Below are 19,242 nucleotides of genomic sequence, written 5' to 3'. Positions count from 1 at the left end.
CATTCCTTGGTTTGCCTCGTTGAGGTCCTGAATAAGTCATTGGTTTGAGAGAGAGAGAGAGAGAGAGAGAGAGAGAGAGAGAGAGAGAGAGAGAGAGAGAGAGAGAGAGAGAGAGAGAGAGAGAGAGAGAGAGAGAGAGAGGTATCCTTGAAGTGCAGTAAGAGTTAGGCCTAAGTGTGCCCATCTTGTTGATTGCTGAATTTAAGCGTTGTCAAAGGAGGCCAAACCTTTAGAAAATCAAGGAGTAACCAAGTCACTGCTTTAGAGTGTTGGAGATACAATGTTTGGAGGATGATTCCAGATCTTGCAAAGGTGATGCAGAGTGAGGGAAGTCTCTGTTGCGAAGGTGTTTGGAAGAGTTGAAATTCTGAAGGCAATCTAGTGGTCTAATGCTAAATAAAGTACTAATAAGGAGAGCTAGTTCCTAAATCACTACTAGGCAAGGCCAGAGTTCGGTCTTTTTAGGGAGAAAGTGCAAGATGGTTGCAAGTTATTTCGCCTTATATACTCCGTCAAAAATACTGAACGTAGAGTGACAAAGTTTAAAATAAAAAACAAGTGAAGTTCAAGCTCATTTTTCGCTAATATTTCCTCCCAAGCCTACAATAACACCAAAACATTCCAACCCAAGGAGTTTAAGTGCCAAGTTCAAGAGAAAAATGAAGGACCAAATGCTTTTAAAATCGCTCTTGAAATTGCCTTATAAAATACTGAAGAATACCTTGAACATACCAACGAAGTGATAAAAGGGTCAAAAGAAATTAAGTTCGGGCCTTCTTTATAAAGAGTTTTTGTTATTTTGCCTGCCAAAGGCAATAAAAACACCAAAAAATGTCCAAGTCTTAAGTGTTTTAATATCAAACAAATAAAACATTGGGCCTGTCTCTTTTTACAAAAGCGAATGTCATTTTAACAAAGTTGAAGATTACCCCGAAAATGAAAAGTGCCCACGCAGTGCTTAAAATCAAAGCAAGTATAAATTCGAACAGAGTTCGGTATTTTTAAAAGTGATATAAATATCGAAATCACATTTCAAAGTAAACAAGAATAATCAAAATTTTAAAATAGGCTGTTTGGCATTTATGATGCCACGAAGTAAGGAATGATTCTTTTCGCCTCTCCTATCGCCGATAGAAACACTGAACTTGGTGTTGGGACGTTTTTTTCAAGAGTTAAAATGAACTCATTAAACATTGCTGAAAAGTCCCTCAACTTTGAAATAAGAATAAGGAAGGTCAAAGTTTAAACCAAAGCACGGGCAAGGAAGAGAATTGTGTTCAAGCATAGAGGAGAAAGCACGTGCGAAGGGAGGTCGAGATTTAAAAAAAATAAAAAAAATGAAAACGAAATTTGAAAGTTGTGTGCTAAAACGTTTTTGTCCCTTCTATTGCCGAAATTTCTCCAAACTTTACCATAAAGCGAAGGGAGATCAAGGTTTTAAAACCGAAGCAAGGGCAAAGACTTAGAAGAAGCGTAGACTTTGTTACATCAAAAAAGTCGTGCCATCAACAAAGGCATTTCAGATTCAAAGGAGAAGGCGCTGAAGGAGCCAGTCACATTTTCAAGACGGTGAAGAGAGGGCATTTCAATCATCAAATTGCTCCAACCGAACTTCGTTTTCAGCTTGCAAAAGCATTCCAGCATTCCCAGGTATGCCTATACCATTGAATCATCAGGTTAATTTGAAGTTTCATGTTTAAAGCTGGTAGATAAAATCTTGTAGTCTAAAACCTAGGGTTAGCTAGGAAAATACCTATGGTTTGCATGCTTTAAAATTTCATTCAAAAATCAACCTAGGCTAAACCTTAGGTCATCCATTCATAGTCAAATTCAAAACAATAGCTTTTGAAAACCTTACTGACATTATTTTCGGGATTGACAACACCAATAGGCAAGATACTTTTTTATTCCCAGTAGGCTCCAATTTACCGAAAATTTCACCAGACTTTGCCAGAAGGATATTAAAATGCAAATTTCACGAAGCATAGTTTTCCAAAACTTTGCACAAACTCTGCATACACAAACAACACCAAGCGCCATTTCAAATCTGCACTTACGCTGTTATAAATTTCAACCTGGATTAATTCATTGTATTGCTGATGATTTTGCTACTAACAATGTTTTTGGGCACCGCTAACCCTCGTTTGCTCATTCAAAAGTCTCGTTGTAATTCGTGTCCTGGTGTGTAGGGTAGATGCCTCCCAAAGTAATTGATTCTTCCAAGGCACCTGAAGCACCAGGCACCTCTCAGACGTCTAAGGCTGAGAACCCCCACAAACTAGACAAGATGAAATACGAGTTTTAGGGAGTGTTGTGGTATTCCAAGGTTCAAAGCAAGTGGGAGAATGTAGGGGACATAGATTTTGGACACATCAACATCTAGCAGTTTAGAGACAGGATGTATGGTCTCGATCCCAACTGGAGAGCCAATAAAATGGTAGAGAGTGGGATGGTGCAAGCCGCTGGGTTTCCACAGGCCATCCAAAATTATGAGCTAATCGTGGAGTGCACTAAGCACTATAGGCTAGAAGACAGGGTAGAGTTTGTAAATGATATGGTGATCTCAGATTTCACCCTTGAGGCCATTGCAGAAATCTTCGGCATCCCTGTTCACGAGGATGCAATCGTCCTACAGATGGAGGAGGCATAGGTAATGTATGACCAGAATCCCATCAAATGCAAGAACAAAATGAATGATAATTGGTTTAGGGAAAGAAGGCCTTACAACTCCAAAATCCTCAAAAAGACCTACAAGAGCGAATTTAATGAGGAATACGGGGATATGGTCACCCTTCTCAATCGCGTCATGGGGTTGCCTCATTCCAATATGTTCGAAGAATGGATGTTCTATTATGCTGAAGAGGTCTTTGGGGGTCAAGTCTGGTTGGACTGGTCTCAGATCATTAGCGACAACATCCATGAACAACTAGTACAACTTGCACAGAAGACATGGTTCACCATGTCCCCCTACGTGGTGTATATGTTTGTTCGTCATTCTAGGTTATTGGGATTGATCTACTTAGGCGAGATCGAAAATGGACCCAATTAGAAGAAAGTGTATGATCACTACACTCGGCTCCATTTCTACAACTTAAGCCAGAGGGAAAGAAATAACGTGGCATACGCAGTGGGCTAGTATGAGTGAGTAAATGATGCCTTCACCATGTGAATGGTTAGAACTATGCAAGAGGGATTGCAACAAAGGCAGTCCAAGAAAAAAATTGCACAGGTAAGGTGGTATGGGACTTGGTTCATCCAGTTTCCTAGGTTCTCCTACTTGAGAATTTTAGGATTTGAAGGCTCCTAATATCGGCTCCCCAAGTACCCCACTGACAAGCTGGTACTCCTAGAGGTCACGAGGCAAGCAAATGTGACAAGGAAAATCCTTAGAGAGAAGAAAGTCATAGGTGTCTCATTCCCAATGACAACTGGATTCAGTGACATATTTGAAAACCCCTGCACAAGCAGAGCATTCAATTGAAGAATTGGCCTCATACTGCTTGCAAGAGCATCCCAGTAGGACAAGTTTTGATCCTATGGGGTTGGGACGAAAGGGTTATGTCAGACACTATAGACACAATGAATATAGAAGACTACTGGGCCAACTGTACTGACAATTTTGAGGTACGCAGGAGAGAGTGCTCTAGGCTTAGCTTGTATCAGATCAGAACCTTTGAGTATGCCCTAGTTCCATACCAAATAGATGACCATGGGGAGTATGTGCAACATTAGGTCTATGACTCTGTCAAGGACCGCCCTCCAACTTTAATCAACTGGTCTCAGGATCCTATCACCAACTTAGAGGTGATAATGGAAGGACCTTAGAGATTCACCAATGCCTGGAGCCAACAATTGAGAATAATAGATGATCAGGTTGAGACCAATCAGTATAGTTTTAGTTGCTTTCTCGTACCTTTTGAGCAAGAAAAAGGCCGGTCATCAAGAAGTTCCAAGAATATGTTCGGGCAGAGCAGGCCGCGAGCAGGGATATATGGAAAAAGTACCTAAATGATGAGCAAGAATTTATATTCTAAAAGGAAATATCTATTTTGGGCTGAATAAAAGGTCAAACACGGTGCCCAAAGTTAGTTATTTCCTCAATAACCAAAAGTACCTTTTTTTGTTTTGAGCTTCATGCTATTTACTTTTTGGGACAACTTAATGGTTGGTGGTTGCATAGTTAGTTGGGATGTGAAATACATCTTTACTAGGTATGGGAGGGCATATTTTGTAGATGAATCTGAGCCATTTGCTGGATTAAATCTTGGCCATTCATCTAAATTTTGTAAGTCTATAAAAGGGGGCCAGTTCTCTCTTATTTTGGTAAGAAGACTATGAATTGTTGCTGAAACTCTGTTGAATTCAATACAGAAATTGTTGATGACTAATCTGTCCATGAATTTCCCATGAGTGCATGGTTCTACTTCTTCCCATCTTTTATTTCAGTTTATGCATCTTGTTATGGAATGGTTTCCTTGAGTTGATATCTGATAGAACTTTCAGTTCATACCATTAGAAGTTAGTTGATTGTTAATTTTTGTGCATGGTTAGTCTGAACACTAACAAAATTTAGTTCGATTACTAAATGTTAAGTTGGATGAATGTTTTGAAGTTCAATATATGCAGTTAGTAGTTTGAAAATCTATGTTATCCTTTGAAGATTGCACTGGCCTCTGCCAAGTTGTGTTTAAAACTGTCTAAGCAAGGTTTTGTTTTTTTGATAGTTCGGTCTATTAACTCAGGATGCTATTCTAGATAGGATATTTTAGTTTCTCTACCCTTATCTTTTTCTGTTTATTTAAGATCTGTAACTGAATATCTAAAACAACATCATGTTTAACGAAGATCTGATGAATATGAGACTTGTACAATCTTAGAGACGCCTGTAGACCCTTTCCTAAGTTTATCCTGGCAACCAGCGTAAGTCTCCTTGTGTTCATCAGCAAACACATCAACTACTGAGTTATCCCACGTAAGTCAAGGCCTGGCACTCAAAACCTTAAGGTTGTCTCCTTTTGATCGTTCATAGCAACATTAGGGACTCCCTTATCCAAGAGAGAATGGGGTCAACTCAGTATTCTATTTTGTGTTGACCAAAAGATTAGCACGTACGTTTCCTGCATCAACAATTACCCATGGTCATACATCTCCAAGGGGACACTATCCAAATGTATTTAACAAGTCATTTGTCCTCTCTGACCACTTCAATTCTTTCTAATGGACTTTGGTCAAACATATTGTTTACAATCCACCCTTTTCAAGTCCACATTTTGTAATGTACCTTTCATGCATCTCGTTAGTTTGATGTTTCAATCAGCCTATTCTCGGGTTCCCGTAGGCTAAGTGGATGTGGTTTGGGGACTTAGTGGCTTGAGGAGAGCTCTAGCAGGTGTTTTCAGTGTATTTTGGTAGAGTTTCCATTTTTAGCATATGGTTATTTAGCACTTGGTCTTGGTTTCTGTCTCCTCTCAGTTCAGAGTACAATGCTTTCCAGTTTAGTGCCTTGGTGAGTTCTAAGGTTGTCATGATGATATTTGATTATTTTCACTTGTGTTCTTTTATAAGGTTACTTTATAACTTAAGTGAAGGGTGATGTGTTCATAAAGTGTTACCCTATTTCTACGCCTAGGGAAGAGGCCACTTTAAGTTGTTTTTAAAAAGCAAGTGCTGACTTTGTAAAGTGACACCAATGTATAGGGGGAGATCTATTAATTTAAAAAGTTTATTTTATGCCTCCTAAAAGTGATGCCAAGACTTGGAGTTAGATAAAGTGATTTTAAAAGACAACCTTTGTGAGCTCAAGGGGGTCAAACTTGAATGGGTAATTTGATATTATTTCAAAAGGTGAAATGGGAGGGAATTGGGTTTAAATTCAAACGAGTGTTGCCCTAATTATTCCCTCTACTTATATATTTGAGTTGAGCTCTTATTTGCATATACTGGATTTGACCACTTAAGGAGATGTTGCTGGAATGAGCTCTGAGAGTTCTTTTGCTGTTGAGGACAAAAACCTTCTTCTTGGTTGCTTGGTTCACTGGTTAAACATCCACTCTAGCTGGTTGGTGGGCATGGTTTGAGATTTACAGTGATTTTGGCTTGGTTTGGTGATATGGGTTAGAAGATGGTGAATATTTATGCAGTTTTCTGATATGGTTTAGTTTTTGTTTGGTGTGAGCTTTTTTGGAGTGTTGTTCAAGTTTGGTAGTGATTAGATGCTTTTTTAGTTTGCTGGTGTGCTTTTTTTAGAGTAACTCGATATTATATTTCTGCTCATAACTTGGTGAGAGTGGTAGCTTACATTCTGGGTATGTTTCATTGCATTCCTCATAGCTGAGTGCCATCTTTTGAGCATTCATTTGCAGATTTTGGTGAAGTATTGATTTATCTTGGCAAATCGCCCTCAAGGTTGGGCGCCCTTCTTCTTTGAGCACATGGGTATATGCTGGTGTCTCCAAACAGATCCTTTGGCGTAGTTTTCTGAGTTCTAAATCTGCATTTTTGGATTGGATATTGGTTCTGAGTTTTCTAGTTAAGTATTGGATAGTTTGCTATTCACTTGGAGGATTAAAAATACACTTCTTAGATTGTAATCAGGTCAGCAAATTAATTCTATAAGTCTGATTTCAGTTTAATGTTTGATGCAAATCTGATTTTGTAATATTGTTTAATATGATTTGATGCAGAAATGTCTATTCGTTTTCTATGCAATGTTATTCGATGTATGCAACAAACATGGTGAATGGAACTTGAAACACCAAGCATATTCTGTATCTCCATCTTATTCTATCAACAAAACACAAAAAAAAAATCAAGGGTGAACATCTCACATTTTTGCTCCTACTAGCTCCCCTTTTCCAGCTTTTTCCTATATTACACCTCACCTGCATTTCCCTGTGCCTAATTATATCCACAATTGCTTGTCCTCCTTTTACTTTTTTCTTGATATCTTCATTTCTCCATTTGTCTTTACGTCCTCATTGACATTTCCCTCTACCCATGTGTCTTAATTGCTGGCCTCTATTTTCTGAAAACCAATACAAAAAAGTCTTTCAACCAGGGTATTTTAAAATTTTGAGTTTTGCCACAAAAGTAAAAGCGATAGTCTATGGATTTATTGCTCTCTTGAAATCAAAATCTTCAAAGTTCCACACTACCTGCATTTTTTATGGCATTTCAAACATGACACAAAATAATCCACGCATCAATGCCTTAAGTGGCATATCTCATAGTGAACATTATCAGAGGTCCAAACATCAATGCCTTAAGTGGACATTTCATTGTGAACGTTGTCAGAGGTCCAAACATCAATGCCATGCATATTGCCGTAAGGTTTGTTTGTCCAGTTTCATGATTTTACTTGGGTAATCTAACACAAATAATTATTGATCCTTCAGTTTTTAGTTGTGCATGAGTTTTGATAGGTGTGAACAAATTAGGACCAAAATTAATTTAGGGAAGCAAATGAAAAATTACATTGATACCAATGGATGACAAAGCAGGCCTTGGGATGGTGGTGTAGTGGGGTGTAGTGGAAAACCTAATAGCCTAGCCAGTAAATTATTGACAACAAAATATGCCTACCAAACCAATACATATTAAGTAGAGAAAGAGATAGTAGAATAATGCTTTTCTAGTTGATGAGAATGAATAGGTATGGTACACTTTTACAAGAAACAACTAGAAAACCAAGATCTCTAGGTGTAGGTGAAATGATAATTGGATATTAATTATGAAAACGAAGATTACATATATAGACAATTACATACCGATGTTTCTAAACGAAACTATCGTGAACTAAAGCCAAAATTAGAAACTAACTAAACTATACCCTCCCTTAATTGTCATCGTTCTAACTACCCAACAAAAGACATGACATAATCTATAGGTATTTTGGTCACGAATGCAAAGAAGGCTGCCCCCTTCTCTTCAGAACGCTCTGCGACATGAGTCTACTGCTGAGACCCTCCTTGGTTCTGCAAAGCTGTCCTTCCTTGTAGTTAGAGACTCCGAGGTCAGCTTCTCAAACTAAAACCACGATTTTGAGGAAAAATTGTCAAACCCTTAACTTCTTTAGATAAATAGCCACAATTTTGTTCAAAAAATCATCAACTTTTGTAGATGAGCACTGTGACCCAAAAATAGACTGCAAGAAACCACGATTTTTGTGGAAAAATTGACAAACCCTTCTATAATTTTTTTTAGAAAAAATCAGAACCCAATAGCTAGGTTACCGGGTTCGCCTCTGGGCCCCCTTGGTATGGGTCCGGGTTCGATTGGGTCCGTGGTATGGGTCTGGTTCGACCAGGGTTCGAAAAACCCAAAGTGGGTTCGACCAGGGTCGAACCCAGTCGAACCCGGGCGGCTGGGCGGCCCGTAAAGTCAAAAAACAATGCAAATTTAATTTTTTTTTCAATTCCGCCTTGTAAAAAGTGAAAGTTATAACCTAAAAAAGCAGAAAATTAGACGTCTTAAAAAAGCAAAAAATTGATGCACGCCATGGAGTTCCGTGTGGGTTCGAAGGTTGTGATTTGGTGTTGGCGGCGGGGGCGCTGCCCCTTGACCGTGCCCTGTACTACGACAGGGAGCGCGCCCTGGGCACTGCCCCGGGACCCTGCGAGGGGCGCTGCCCCTCGACCCCTCAAGGGGCTCTGCCCCTTGACCCCGCTGGGGGCGTTGCCCCTTGACCCCTTTGGGGGTGTTGCCCCAAACCCCCATTAGAGAATCCATTTAATGATCAAACTTTAAATTGTTGAAAGTTGAAACAATGATACTTGAATATTTTATCATTTTGATATTAAACTTGATGTATATGATGCTGCTATGGTATGATCATGATGCTATGATTACAAGTTTATGTTGGTTTTGTTGTTTATATGATGCTATGTGACATGCTAATCTTAATTCATGCTTATAGGTTGCATATATATATAATTTACATGTTTTTGTACTAACGAACCCAAACGAACCCAAACCCCTTTTCAAAATTTTGCCGTACCGGGTTCTTCGAACCCCAACCGGTGCCTGAACCCGAACCGGTAACTTAGCCCAATAGTAATCTTTTGGAAAAAATTATAAAACCCAATAGTAATTTTTTTGGAAAAATTATAAAACCTGATAGTAATTTTTGAGTAATTTTTGGAAAAAATTATAAAACCCAGAATAATTTTGTATGAATTTTTTTTTATAAAGCCCAAAATTATATTTTACAGAAAAAATTCTAAAACCCAGAATAATTTCTTATGGAAAAAACTATAAAACCCAGAATAAAAAACGAGACACAACACGGGAAGAAGTTGCAAATAACCCTAGCCAAAAAGTAGAAAACACAATAAACTCAGGAAACTACCCGCTATCAGTAGAAAAACCACTACAATTTCGTCACGCGGGAAAAACGAAAACCGTCACAGCAAAGAGGTCGCGATTCAACAAAGAAACCCAGAAATTCCGTCCGATTTTTTTATAGACTGCATGATGTTTCTTCAAACCCGTTCCCAGAACAAAAAGGTAAACGCCATGCAGCATTGAGAAACTCACATAGACCTTGATGTGGGAGCAAAAGAGAATGAAACTCGAAAAAAAAAGTTGCACAAGAAAAAATGCGAAGGTCACGTGTTGCAAAATCTGCACGAAGGCATATGGAGCTGACGTGGTTTGGCAAACCTGTTGCAAAAGAAACCTTCAGCGAGCCAAAAACCCTCACAAAAAAACGGCCCTTCAAAATGGCACGTGGGAGAAAAACGATGACCTTCAGCAACACAAACGGGTTGAAAAACCCTCGATTCTGCTCTCCATAAACCCTCCACAAAAATTCCTTTGATTTGTTTGAAAAAATGGAACTAAAAACTTCTAAATATTTTTCAAAAAAAATTTAGATTACGTTTTTAAAAAAAAATAAAAAAATTCGCCAAACCTTAAAAAACCCCATCGACCGCTTTAATACCATGAAATGATAATCGGATTACATATATAGACAATTACATACTGATGTTTCTAAACGAAACAATTGTGAGCTAAAGCTAGAATTAGAAACTAACTAAACTAATTAAGATGAGCATTATAGAACCATTACAATATTTTAATAGTAGGGGCATCTTTGGGCTCTTCAAAGATATGCCATATTTTTTTAATGGATGGCCAAGCTGTTGTGGTGTGGCAAGCAACATTTGTTGCATACTAATGTATGCTTATTTTGGTGCTTAAGTGTGTTTGGGCAGGCCATTAGCAACACAATTTTTTGTGCTTGGGCAACATGCTTGTGGAATTACTTGGCTAATACCAAAGTGACTTTCACTTTAAATGGGGATTTTAGAATGTTGAAAATGTGATCATTGACTTCAATAGAGAAAATTTGTGGTTTAGCTTTGTAGGAACCATTGTGTTTGTAAACTTATGGCTTGCTAAGTAGAATGTCACATACCTCTTACATGCTATATTATAGGTTACTATAACACACAAATTTGATTTCATAATCAAACTTGCATTGGCACTTGACTTGGATGACTCTTTATCTTGTTGCGGCCAACTATAAGAGTATGACTGAGGGTGCACCTCAATCAGTACTGAGTGCTTGGCAACATCCTTCTTAATGATGTTCTCTTGGATCCATTGTTGACAATGACATGGAGGAGCTAACCTTTGACTAGACACTTTGTGTGGAAGAGGTACTCCATACATCCGATGCACCAACATTGATCTTGCCTTCAAACACAATGATGTCTAGAATAATTTGTGTGCTAGTATTGGGTTGGCCAAGATGGGAATACAACTTGGTGGAGGTTCATTCGGATCACCATTGCTTCTAAAAGCCATTAAAAAGCTGTTAAGAAGTCAAAGCCAATGATATTTTCAAACATTCTATAAACTTTTCCTTTGGCCATTGACTTCTCTTTCATATTCTCAAAAACTTGACCTTGTCAAGTGATGCTTGGACTTAATCAGCTGTAGTTGCTTTTTTGCAGTTTTGGTTGGCCTACCGATTTATTTGCATGCCTTGACCTCATCTGTATTGGTCATTTCTGCCTTGCTCTCATCTGTTTTTGGTTCACCTATCAACTTCTTTTAAATCTTTTTGAACATGTGTGTGGGTGATGATCACCTCCTAAATCAATGAATAAAGTATAGTTCTTCTTTATTCAGTCTTGTGCTATTCCTTGGGATCTAATTAGATTGTTTGCAAAATTGGCCTTTTCTGAGCTTAGTTGGCTTGAATAAGCTTTTCCGGTCATACTAAGTTATATGTTGTTTTTTTGGGTATAAATACTTTGAACAGCTATTAACATTTATACTTCTAATCAATCACAGTTTTCTAATTCATCGTGCTATTCAAATCAAACTACAGAATACAGTCGAACTCAGAAGTATTGCTGCTTTTGTCATCCTAGCATATACATTTTGTACTGGAGGTTAGTTTTAGAAATGAAGAGATGAATATTTAATGGGTATTGATCTCTGTTTTGGCATTATCATTTGGTTGCATTGCAGAATTTGGATATTCATATAATGACCAACTGGTAATTGATAATATACTTGAAGCTAGAGCGTGATGAAATCCAAAAAACATTTCTTAGAATGAAATTCTGTGCATTAAGTCACTATTGTTTGCCTGAGATACAAACTTTTTAGCATAATACTATTGTAGCTTATTTTTGTGGTCTCTTTCTTAAATACATGAAGCCATAAGAAAGTATTCGCTAAATAAAATGTTACTTGAGACAAGTTTTCTTGTGGTTTCAGGACTGTTCATGCATTGTTTTTGTATATTAAGATCTAGGGTTACCTAGAAGCTGTGTTGGGGATGCAATGAGAGTTAATGTACATCTGATGATAAGCTTAACTCACTGTTATATCCAAGAATGCAATTAAAATGTTTGTGATGATACATTATTGATGCTAGTTTTCATTATGGTTCCACGGGGTATTTTTGACCTGTAAGTTATTTTTCTTACATAATTTATTATTATGAGTTTTTACTTCCAAACACTAACTGCTTCAAATCTTTTCTTGGAAGTTTGTATAATATTAGATATGCCTGTTTTCAGGTACTTGCTGAAAAGATGGCAGAGCTGCTAGATTTTGATAAGGATCTTGTTCGCATTGAAGCAGCCTCCAAGGTACTGTTAATTGAATCCTTTGCCCCTCATAATAAACTATGAGAATTACTGTTATGTTTATGTTGATCTGCAATATTATTAATTCTTTTAAATGATGTGATATATGACAGATCCAACTTAAGTCCTTGGCAGAAGAGATGCAAGCAGTGAGCAAGGGTCTTGAAAAAGTTGAGCAAGAACTAACTATTTCGGAGAATGATGGAGCCGTGTCAATAGGATTTCGTAAGGTACACAATCAAAAAGATTAACTTCAAGTTCTACTTACAGTCTCATAACAATATTCATTTTTGGGATTCCTCTACTCATTTTATCTCAGCAATCCTCTTTTGTTTTGAATATTTTTATCAAACTTGTTGCCATGGGGATTACAATGGTAACCCATTTTAGTTTTGTTGGCTGATCCCACTTCAAAGCATATTAAAATTCTCCCCTTTGGAAGTATGTTGAAATGGTACAATTGGTTCCGAGTGTTGGGGGTTTGTGTTTGGATTTGCAATAAGTGTGGTGTCAAGTATTCAAGCACATACAATCAAGTGAAAATCCATTTGTGTGAAATTCCTAGACAAGGCATCAACGCTTCATAAAAGAATGAATACAAAACAAGAGAGTTCAATTGTAAAACAATAATGCATAAAAGAAAGAAAGAAAGAAAAAACCTAGTTTGCAGAAGTCTTCCTCTAAGATCTCCTTGGCAGCAAATAGACTCTTGAACATTTGTAAGAATAGTAAACTGATCACAATGGAACCTTCACAAGTCAATTTTCAACTTTATTCATGTGGTGGTAAGTAAGAATGAATGATTGTGTGATTTGCATTGCCAATATGGTAAAACTAGTTTTTAGTCTTTCAAATGCTTTAGAAGTCACTTTAAGGGCTAGCGATTTGTTTTTATCCATCATAGTAAAAATCAAATGTGAAATATTATTAATCTTTTTGTTTGAAAAAAATGCCCTAATAAATGTAGGTTCTTTGGGATTCCAATGAATTCAATGTGTGTTTGTTCAGGGAATAGAGCCACAGATGAAAAACTGCCTACTTGATGATTAGTTGGGTACCACTTTTTGAGTGGTTTTAGCTCATGGTTTTGTTATAATGTTTGACGGTTACATGTATTGTATCTTCTATATATTAGGTGCGTGAGATAAAAGTTATGTGTAAGAGTCATATAACTATTGAGTTACCTCCAAATCTCTAGTTGTTGATACTCCTATCAAAAGATTTCTCTGCAAGTATATTGTATTCTATTGTTGATTTTTGAATAATATATTGAGTGGCTTTTGGAGTGTGGGCTTTTCCTTCAAAAGGGTTTTCCCTGTTAAAGTAGATTAGATTTCTTAGTAGATAGAAATAGAGGTATCTTTTAATTTTATGTTTCACAAATGATGCTCTTACTAACCTCTGAATCTTGCAGGTTGCTGCAAGTATAAAGAGGAAATAGTATATGCACACAGTAAGCTGATTCGCCAAGTATGATTATATTGCTGAGTGTTAAGAATGGACCGATCTTCAAAGGCATGCACTAATGGATTGCTGTTGTATACTTCTTTCAACTTTCTTCAAATATATATAAATTCGATCTTGATTGGCACTAATTGATTTCAGTGTCTCTCCAGTCATTTTGAATCCGATATATATATGAAGGAATATATGGAGACATGTCTTCGTAGAGTCATGTCCCTACGCGGACATAGTCCGCGTAGAGGCATGTCTCCGTGTCTCTACGGAGACATGCCAAAACATGCTTTATTGGATGGTTTACATTATCGGTTTTCTCAACACCGATTCACTTGCAATTAGTTTAGACAATAACCATTACAATTTGTTAAGCCAATACACAAAGCACGTTAGAAATATGAATCAGTTCAATACACTTTATCGAACAGGAATAATATTAGAATTATTAATGGTGTCGATATCAGCATAGTATGATATCGATATTATTAATAAGAATATGAAATCGATATTGAAGTCTGAATTATTATCAATAATATGATAATTATTGTCAGCATGATTACGATTGTATGATTGATATGAATAACAACAATATCAAGACAAAATCAGTTATGTATACATATATATGTATACATGATAGTTATCTTGGTGTAGTTAATCATGAATTAAGACAATCAACAATCATAGTAAAAATACAAGGAAAGGATAGTAATCAAATGCTCAAGGCCGATAGGCCACTTATGCATTTGATTTCAATGATAGGAGTAATCCGACCGAAGCTACAAATCATTAACATTCCCCACATAAACAACTGTGTTGTAGTATGCATGCTATTTATGTTTATTTTTGTTAAGTTTTTGTAACTATTGTAAAGATTTGTAAAAAATTGCACAACCCTCCTCTCAAGGTTAGTGTTTGAAGTTTTTCCAATACCATCCCTTCTTTACAAGTGTTATTAGAGCCTAATTACCTTTGTTTTCAGTTGTGGGTTGTTGGGTTTTTTGAAGTAATCTAGATTTGAGTAAGAGCTTGTGCAAAAGACACTTTGTGATCTTGTAGGAATTTTCAGATGGTAAGTTCATTAGGGAGAATAGAGTTGGGGAAATTTTGTAGAAATAATTTTGAGATATGGAAGTTGAAGATGGAGGATTTGCTAATAAATTGAGATTTGTGAGATGCTATTGATGAGGTCTCCAAATCTATAGATCCTATTGCGCAAAGCCAAGGGTCTAATTAGATTGTGGGAGATTCTATTCTAATTAATGTCCATGAAGAGACTTTTGCAAAGAAGCTACGGAAGAAACTTGGTGAGATGTATCAAGTCGAATCTTCAGTGAATAAGATTTTATTGAAGAATAAATTGTATTCCTTGAGAATGGAAGAGGGTGGACGAATTACAAACCACCTGGAAGAGTTCAATATGATGGTGGTTGAATTGGCATTTGTTGGTGTCAAGATGGAGGAGAATGTCAGATTTTGTTTTGTTTTTTGTCTGCTTCGTGAGATTCTCTTGTTATGGCTATCAACGGTACTTCAGTTGTTTTGAAGTTTGAAGATTTGGTGGGTGCCTTGCTTAGTGAAGAGATGCGGAGAAAGGTATCCATTAGTTTGAAGGAAGGCTTGACTGTTCGTGGAAGACCTAAGGAAAAGGGAAAGAAGAATGAGAAGCGTGATAAATCCAAGTCCAAGAGGAGAGCCAAATCTCCTTGAAAGTCCAAAGTCATTTGTTGGAAGTGCTATAAATTTGAACACTTCCGTAAGGATTGTAAAGAAGAAAAATAAGTTTGATTATGATTTTGAGTACAAGAAGGAAGATGGTGATGCATTCATTGTAGCCAAAGTAGGGGGGCCTATAGAAAAGTAGGGCTTGGTTCTTGGTTCTTTATTGGTTGGTCACTTCACCCCATTCACTGAATTGCCGCTCTCTCGATTGAACCAATTCTCTCTCTATTCGCTGCTCCGATGGCCTATAGATCGAGGGGCCCCATATCCCGAATGAACTATAGATGGGGGTGGAGTTCAGTATAGTTCGAGTTTCACCTGTGATTCTCTCAACCGGTGATGGCATCTCATCCCTCAACCGGTGATTCTCAATGTAGGTGAACCGATGATTTATTCAAGTGGACTCTCCACTTTCTAGTCATAGTCATCTCGGGTCGCATAAAGGTGATTCCCTCAACAGTTACATCTATAGGGCCAGTGGCCAACACGTGAAACACTTCGTCTTAAGAGGGGAAGGGTCCATCTTGCTTATATTGAAGATGAAAATGCCCCGGTCTTCTGGTGCATCAATGGTGCAATGTATATGGTCGGTCGACTGCAAGCAATATAGAGTGGAGTGAGAATGCAAGTCAGGAGATGACCTGAAGCATCAATCAATGGTTCCTAATGCCGCCTTGTCTAATTTTTCAAAGCATAATCCAACAAAATAGAGTCATATGGTTCCTTTTAATGTGAAACTAGCAATCACTGATCTCTTTCTTCTAAAATATTTTCCATATTCAATTTCCACATCTTGTAGTCAATGCCACTGACTTTAAAAATGTTTGTGCAAGAAGAATCCATGGCTTTCAATATTTTCCCCAAATTGTAAAACCACACAACAAAATTTCCCACTACAACAAAAACCTTCAACACTTAAAGAGAATAGCATCACCCTCTCAACACAATATTTTAGCTCTGATACCAAATGTTGAGAAACAAAGCTACTCATGCAAGTAGTGATGCATGGTTAATTGACTCAGTTGCTTTTTTTATACGACTTCCCATAGAGATTAGTTTTTTGAATATGAAGAATTCAATGGTGGTAAGGTGCACTTGTGTGATGATTCTCATTTAAATATTGTTTGTTATGGTTTCTTTGTGGTAGAGTAAAAATGATTAATGGTGTGTTGCATATCCTTGGATTAGCACAAAATTTGTTATCTGTGAGCAAACTGATAGATGCAGGTGTGTAGGCAGTCTTTTTTGACGCGAGATGTAGAATGGTGAGAGGTGCTATGTTGAATGCTATAGGTGTCAGATTTGGCATAGTGTATAAGTTGGATGCATACATTGTGGAGTGTAATAACACTTTTGTGAAAATCAAATTTGTAGATACTTTGTTGCAAGATGTGAGGGTTTCACCTTTAGTAGATTGTCATGGATTTTGAGTACCTAAAGGTGCTCATTCTTTTGAAGGAAAGTTACTTGCAGAAAAAACTACATTATGGCACCAAATACTTGGCCACATTGGAGAAAAGGGTCTAAGGACCCTGAAAAATAAAAACCTTGTTGAAGGTTTGAATGATTGTAATCTTGATTTTGATTTTTGTGAGCATTGCATTTATGGAAAACAAAACCGCGTTCAGTTTTACTCCGGTTCTCATAAATCTATAATGACAACCTCGGATAAGACCATAAATTTGCACATTTTTTTTTAAAAGAACATGTTAACAAAAGAGTAATGTACATTCAATGGCAACAATGTATAATATTCACTAACTATGTAATTCTCCTAGATCATAGACTATAAATATGCCACAAGTAATTTACAATTTTATCAATTGATTACATCACAATATCAATGGAGGGCTAATAGTTAATGCTACCTAAATCATACCATAATTGCTTGCCTGGTCATGTAGACTCTTCCCTTAAATCTTCTATTGTTCGCCTGAAGGGTGCAACATGAACCCTCCAATGTGGATATAATCCCTATCCACCCCTTTAATTGGAATTTGTGGCCCGCGGTGAGAGAGTGGATGTTCATACCACCTTGCTGAGCAAAAGGGTAACCTCCTTAAGACCAGCTACATAGGGTTTTCCTACCATTAATAAAATAAGGTAACAATTCCATATCTCTACTACATAGTGAGGCTTGATATGCTACCTAGCTATGCTTCATTAGAAATTCTTCTTCTTGGAGTCCATTATATGGCTAAGCAACCAAGGATATCCATCGCCAACATGGCCCACATGCTTTTGACGGAATTTTGTGCTGCTATGTGGTATGACGAACAGTCCTTTGACATCATATGCTCCTTGACTACTGTTAATCTCTATACGAGTCATAGGATTTCCATTGGTGATCACTTTAGACGAAGAGGGGTAGCCTACGCATTGAGGTATATAAGCTCTACCTATGCCCTCATAGGGCCCTTATTCCATCCGTAGCCGTAAAAGCTAGCACTTGTACCTTGCTTAGCACTAATTGGAAGTGAAATTCCTAAATTAGAATAAGTAGGTTCCAACCCAACCATATCTAAGATTCAATTACCCATTTTGGTGTTGGACTGTCATGAGGGTTTCATAATCTACTCAATCCCAAGATGTTTGTTTGTTATTAAACTAGGAGGATTAAGCCCTTCATTTAACAAATCCAATAAGGTAGTCAACCCCAAAACACAACCAATGACGGTTGTTGCTACCATTTCTAGGCTTATAAAGATATTGCAACTGTTCTATGTTTATATTACATTGATGAATGGGTTCCAAAATTGTGTTTGAAGGAAGGATATGCTTGCCAAGTAATCCCTTGGTTGAAGGTTTTGTTAACTAAATCCTCCATTTTCAGCTTTTGTTGACAAACGATTCCTACTTACAACCTTAAGGTAGAGTCTCTTTACAATTTCATACACAATAATTTAACCATACATGACCAATTATATCATTTTAACTAATCAGGCTGATTTAGCAGCTGGCTGTTCACACCATAATAAAGTACAGTTTCAATTATATTAAATAATGAAGTTCGTATACTTAGATTTTTCACCAAAAATCTAGCAATATAGGCAAGGTAGGATTATCGAGGTAGACTTTTACTGCTATTAATTTGTTTTCTGACCACTTATTTCAAATTATATATAGACCTAATGAACACATCTAAATTCTATCATGCCTTAAGTTGCAGCTCTATAGAAAGATGCAATAGCAATTGTTTACTTAAATCAAACATTAAATCAAGCTCTAAACTAATACCTTCAATATCCACACAAAACCATATAACATGGTTTGTTTATGATAGCTTATACCATTGTAGGGTAGTAAATAATTTAATTCTATTTGGTTCATTAGTTGGCAGTCACATATGATATCCTAATGTGTTTTGTTGCTTTTGTGCCCCATGGTCCTCCAACATAACCTATCTTTGGCCATATCAAATTGGGGTGTTAGCACAGGTGTTGGTGAGTTTGGCTTAGTTGCCAACAATGGATAACCCCCCTCCTTTGTTTATTTCATACATATTGGCTGGAACAACTCAAACAACAATGCAGCAAGGTAAAAAGGGGGACTAACAACCCATGAGGATTTTCCCACAACTACCAAAGACATCTAAAATAAAGAAATTATCAATAGTTATTATTAGATTTTTTTACTCATAACCAGCAACATTATTAGATAAATGATTGACAAATAGAGATGAATAAAGAACCTGGAAGTTAGAAGTTGCAGAAATTTCAGTACCTGAAACCCCTTCCCAATTGTTTTGTTTCCCTTCCATAAAATATCCTCACACTTTAGCTGCTAAGACTTTTTACTACCTCTATCTTGCCTCTAGCTGCCGAGCTAAGAAAAAACTACCCCTAATGGAGGTTGTGGGGCTTTTAATCAAATCTCGGCACCATCTTTTCATCAAATCCTGCAAAAAACTTCCTTCCAGCAGCTTCTCAGGTAGTGGTCTGTAATGTCCCCTCTTCTT

General features: G+C 37.1%; 1 protein-coding gene across 4 annotated transcripts in view; it reads left to right on the top strand.

Moving 5' to 3' along the window:
* The window catches only part of LOC131072912 (formin-like protein 3), a 137,014-nt gene that overhangs the window by 58,554 nt on the left and 59,218 nt on the right, over positions 1-19,242 (top strand). For all 4 annotated transcript variants that reach the window (XM_058009244.2, XM_058009237.2, XM_058009226.2 and 1 more), the window contains exons 14-15: positions 12,039-12,110; positions 12,221-12,337. In XM_058009244.2, coding sequence (XP_057865227.2) covers positions 12,039-12,110; positions 12,221-12,337 — 189 coding nt within the window. The remainder of the gene's footprint in view (positions 1-12,038; positions 12,111-12,220; positions 12,338-19,242) is intronic.

This window comes from Cryptomeria japonica, chromosome 9 (assembly GCF_030272615.1).
Source record: "Cryptomeria japonica chromosome 9, Sugi_1.0, whole genome shotgun sequence".
NCBI classification, from domain to species: domain Eukaryota; kingdom Viridiplantae; phylum Streptophyta; class Pinopsida; order Cupressales; family Cupressaceae; genus Cryptomeria; species Cryptomeria japonica.
This window is presented reverse-complemented; position numbering and strand designations above follow the sequence as displayed.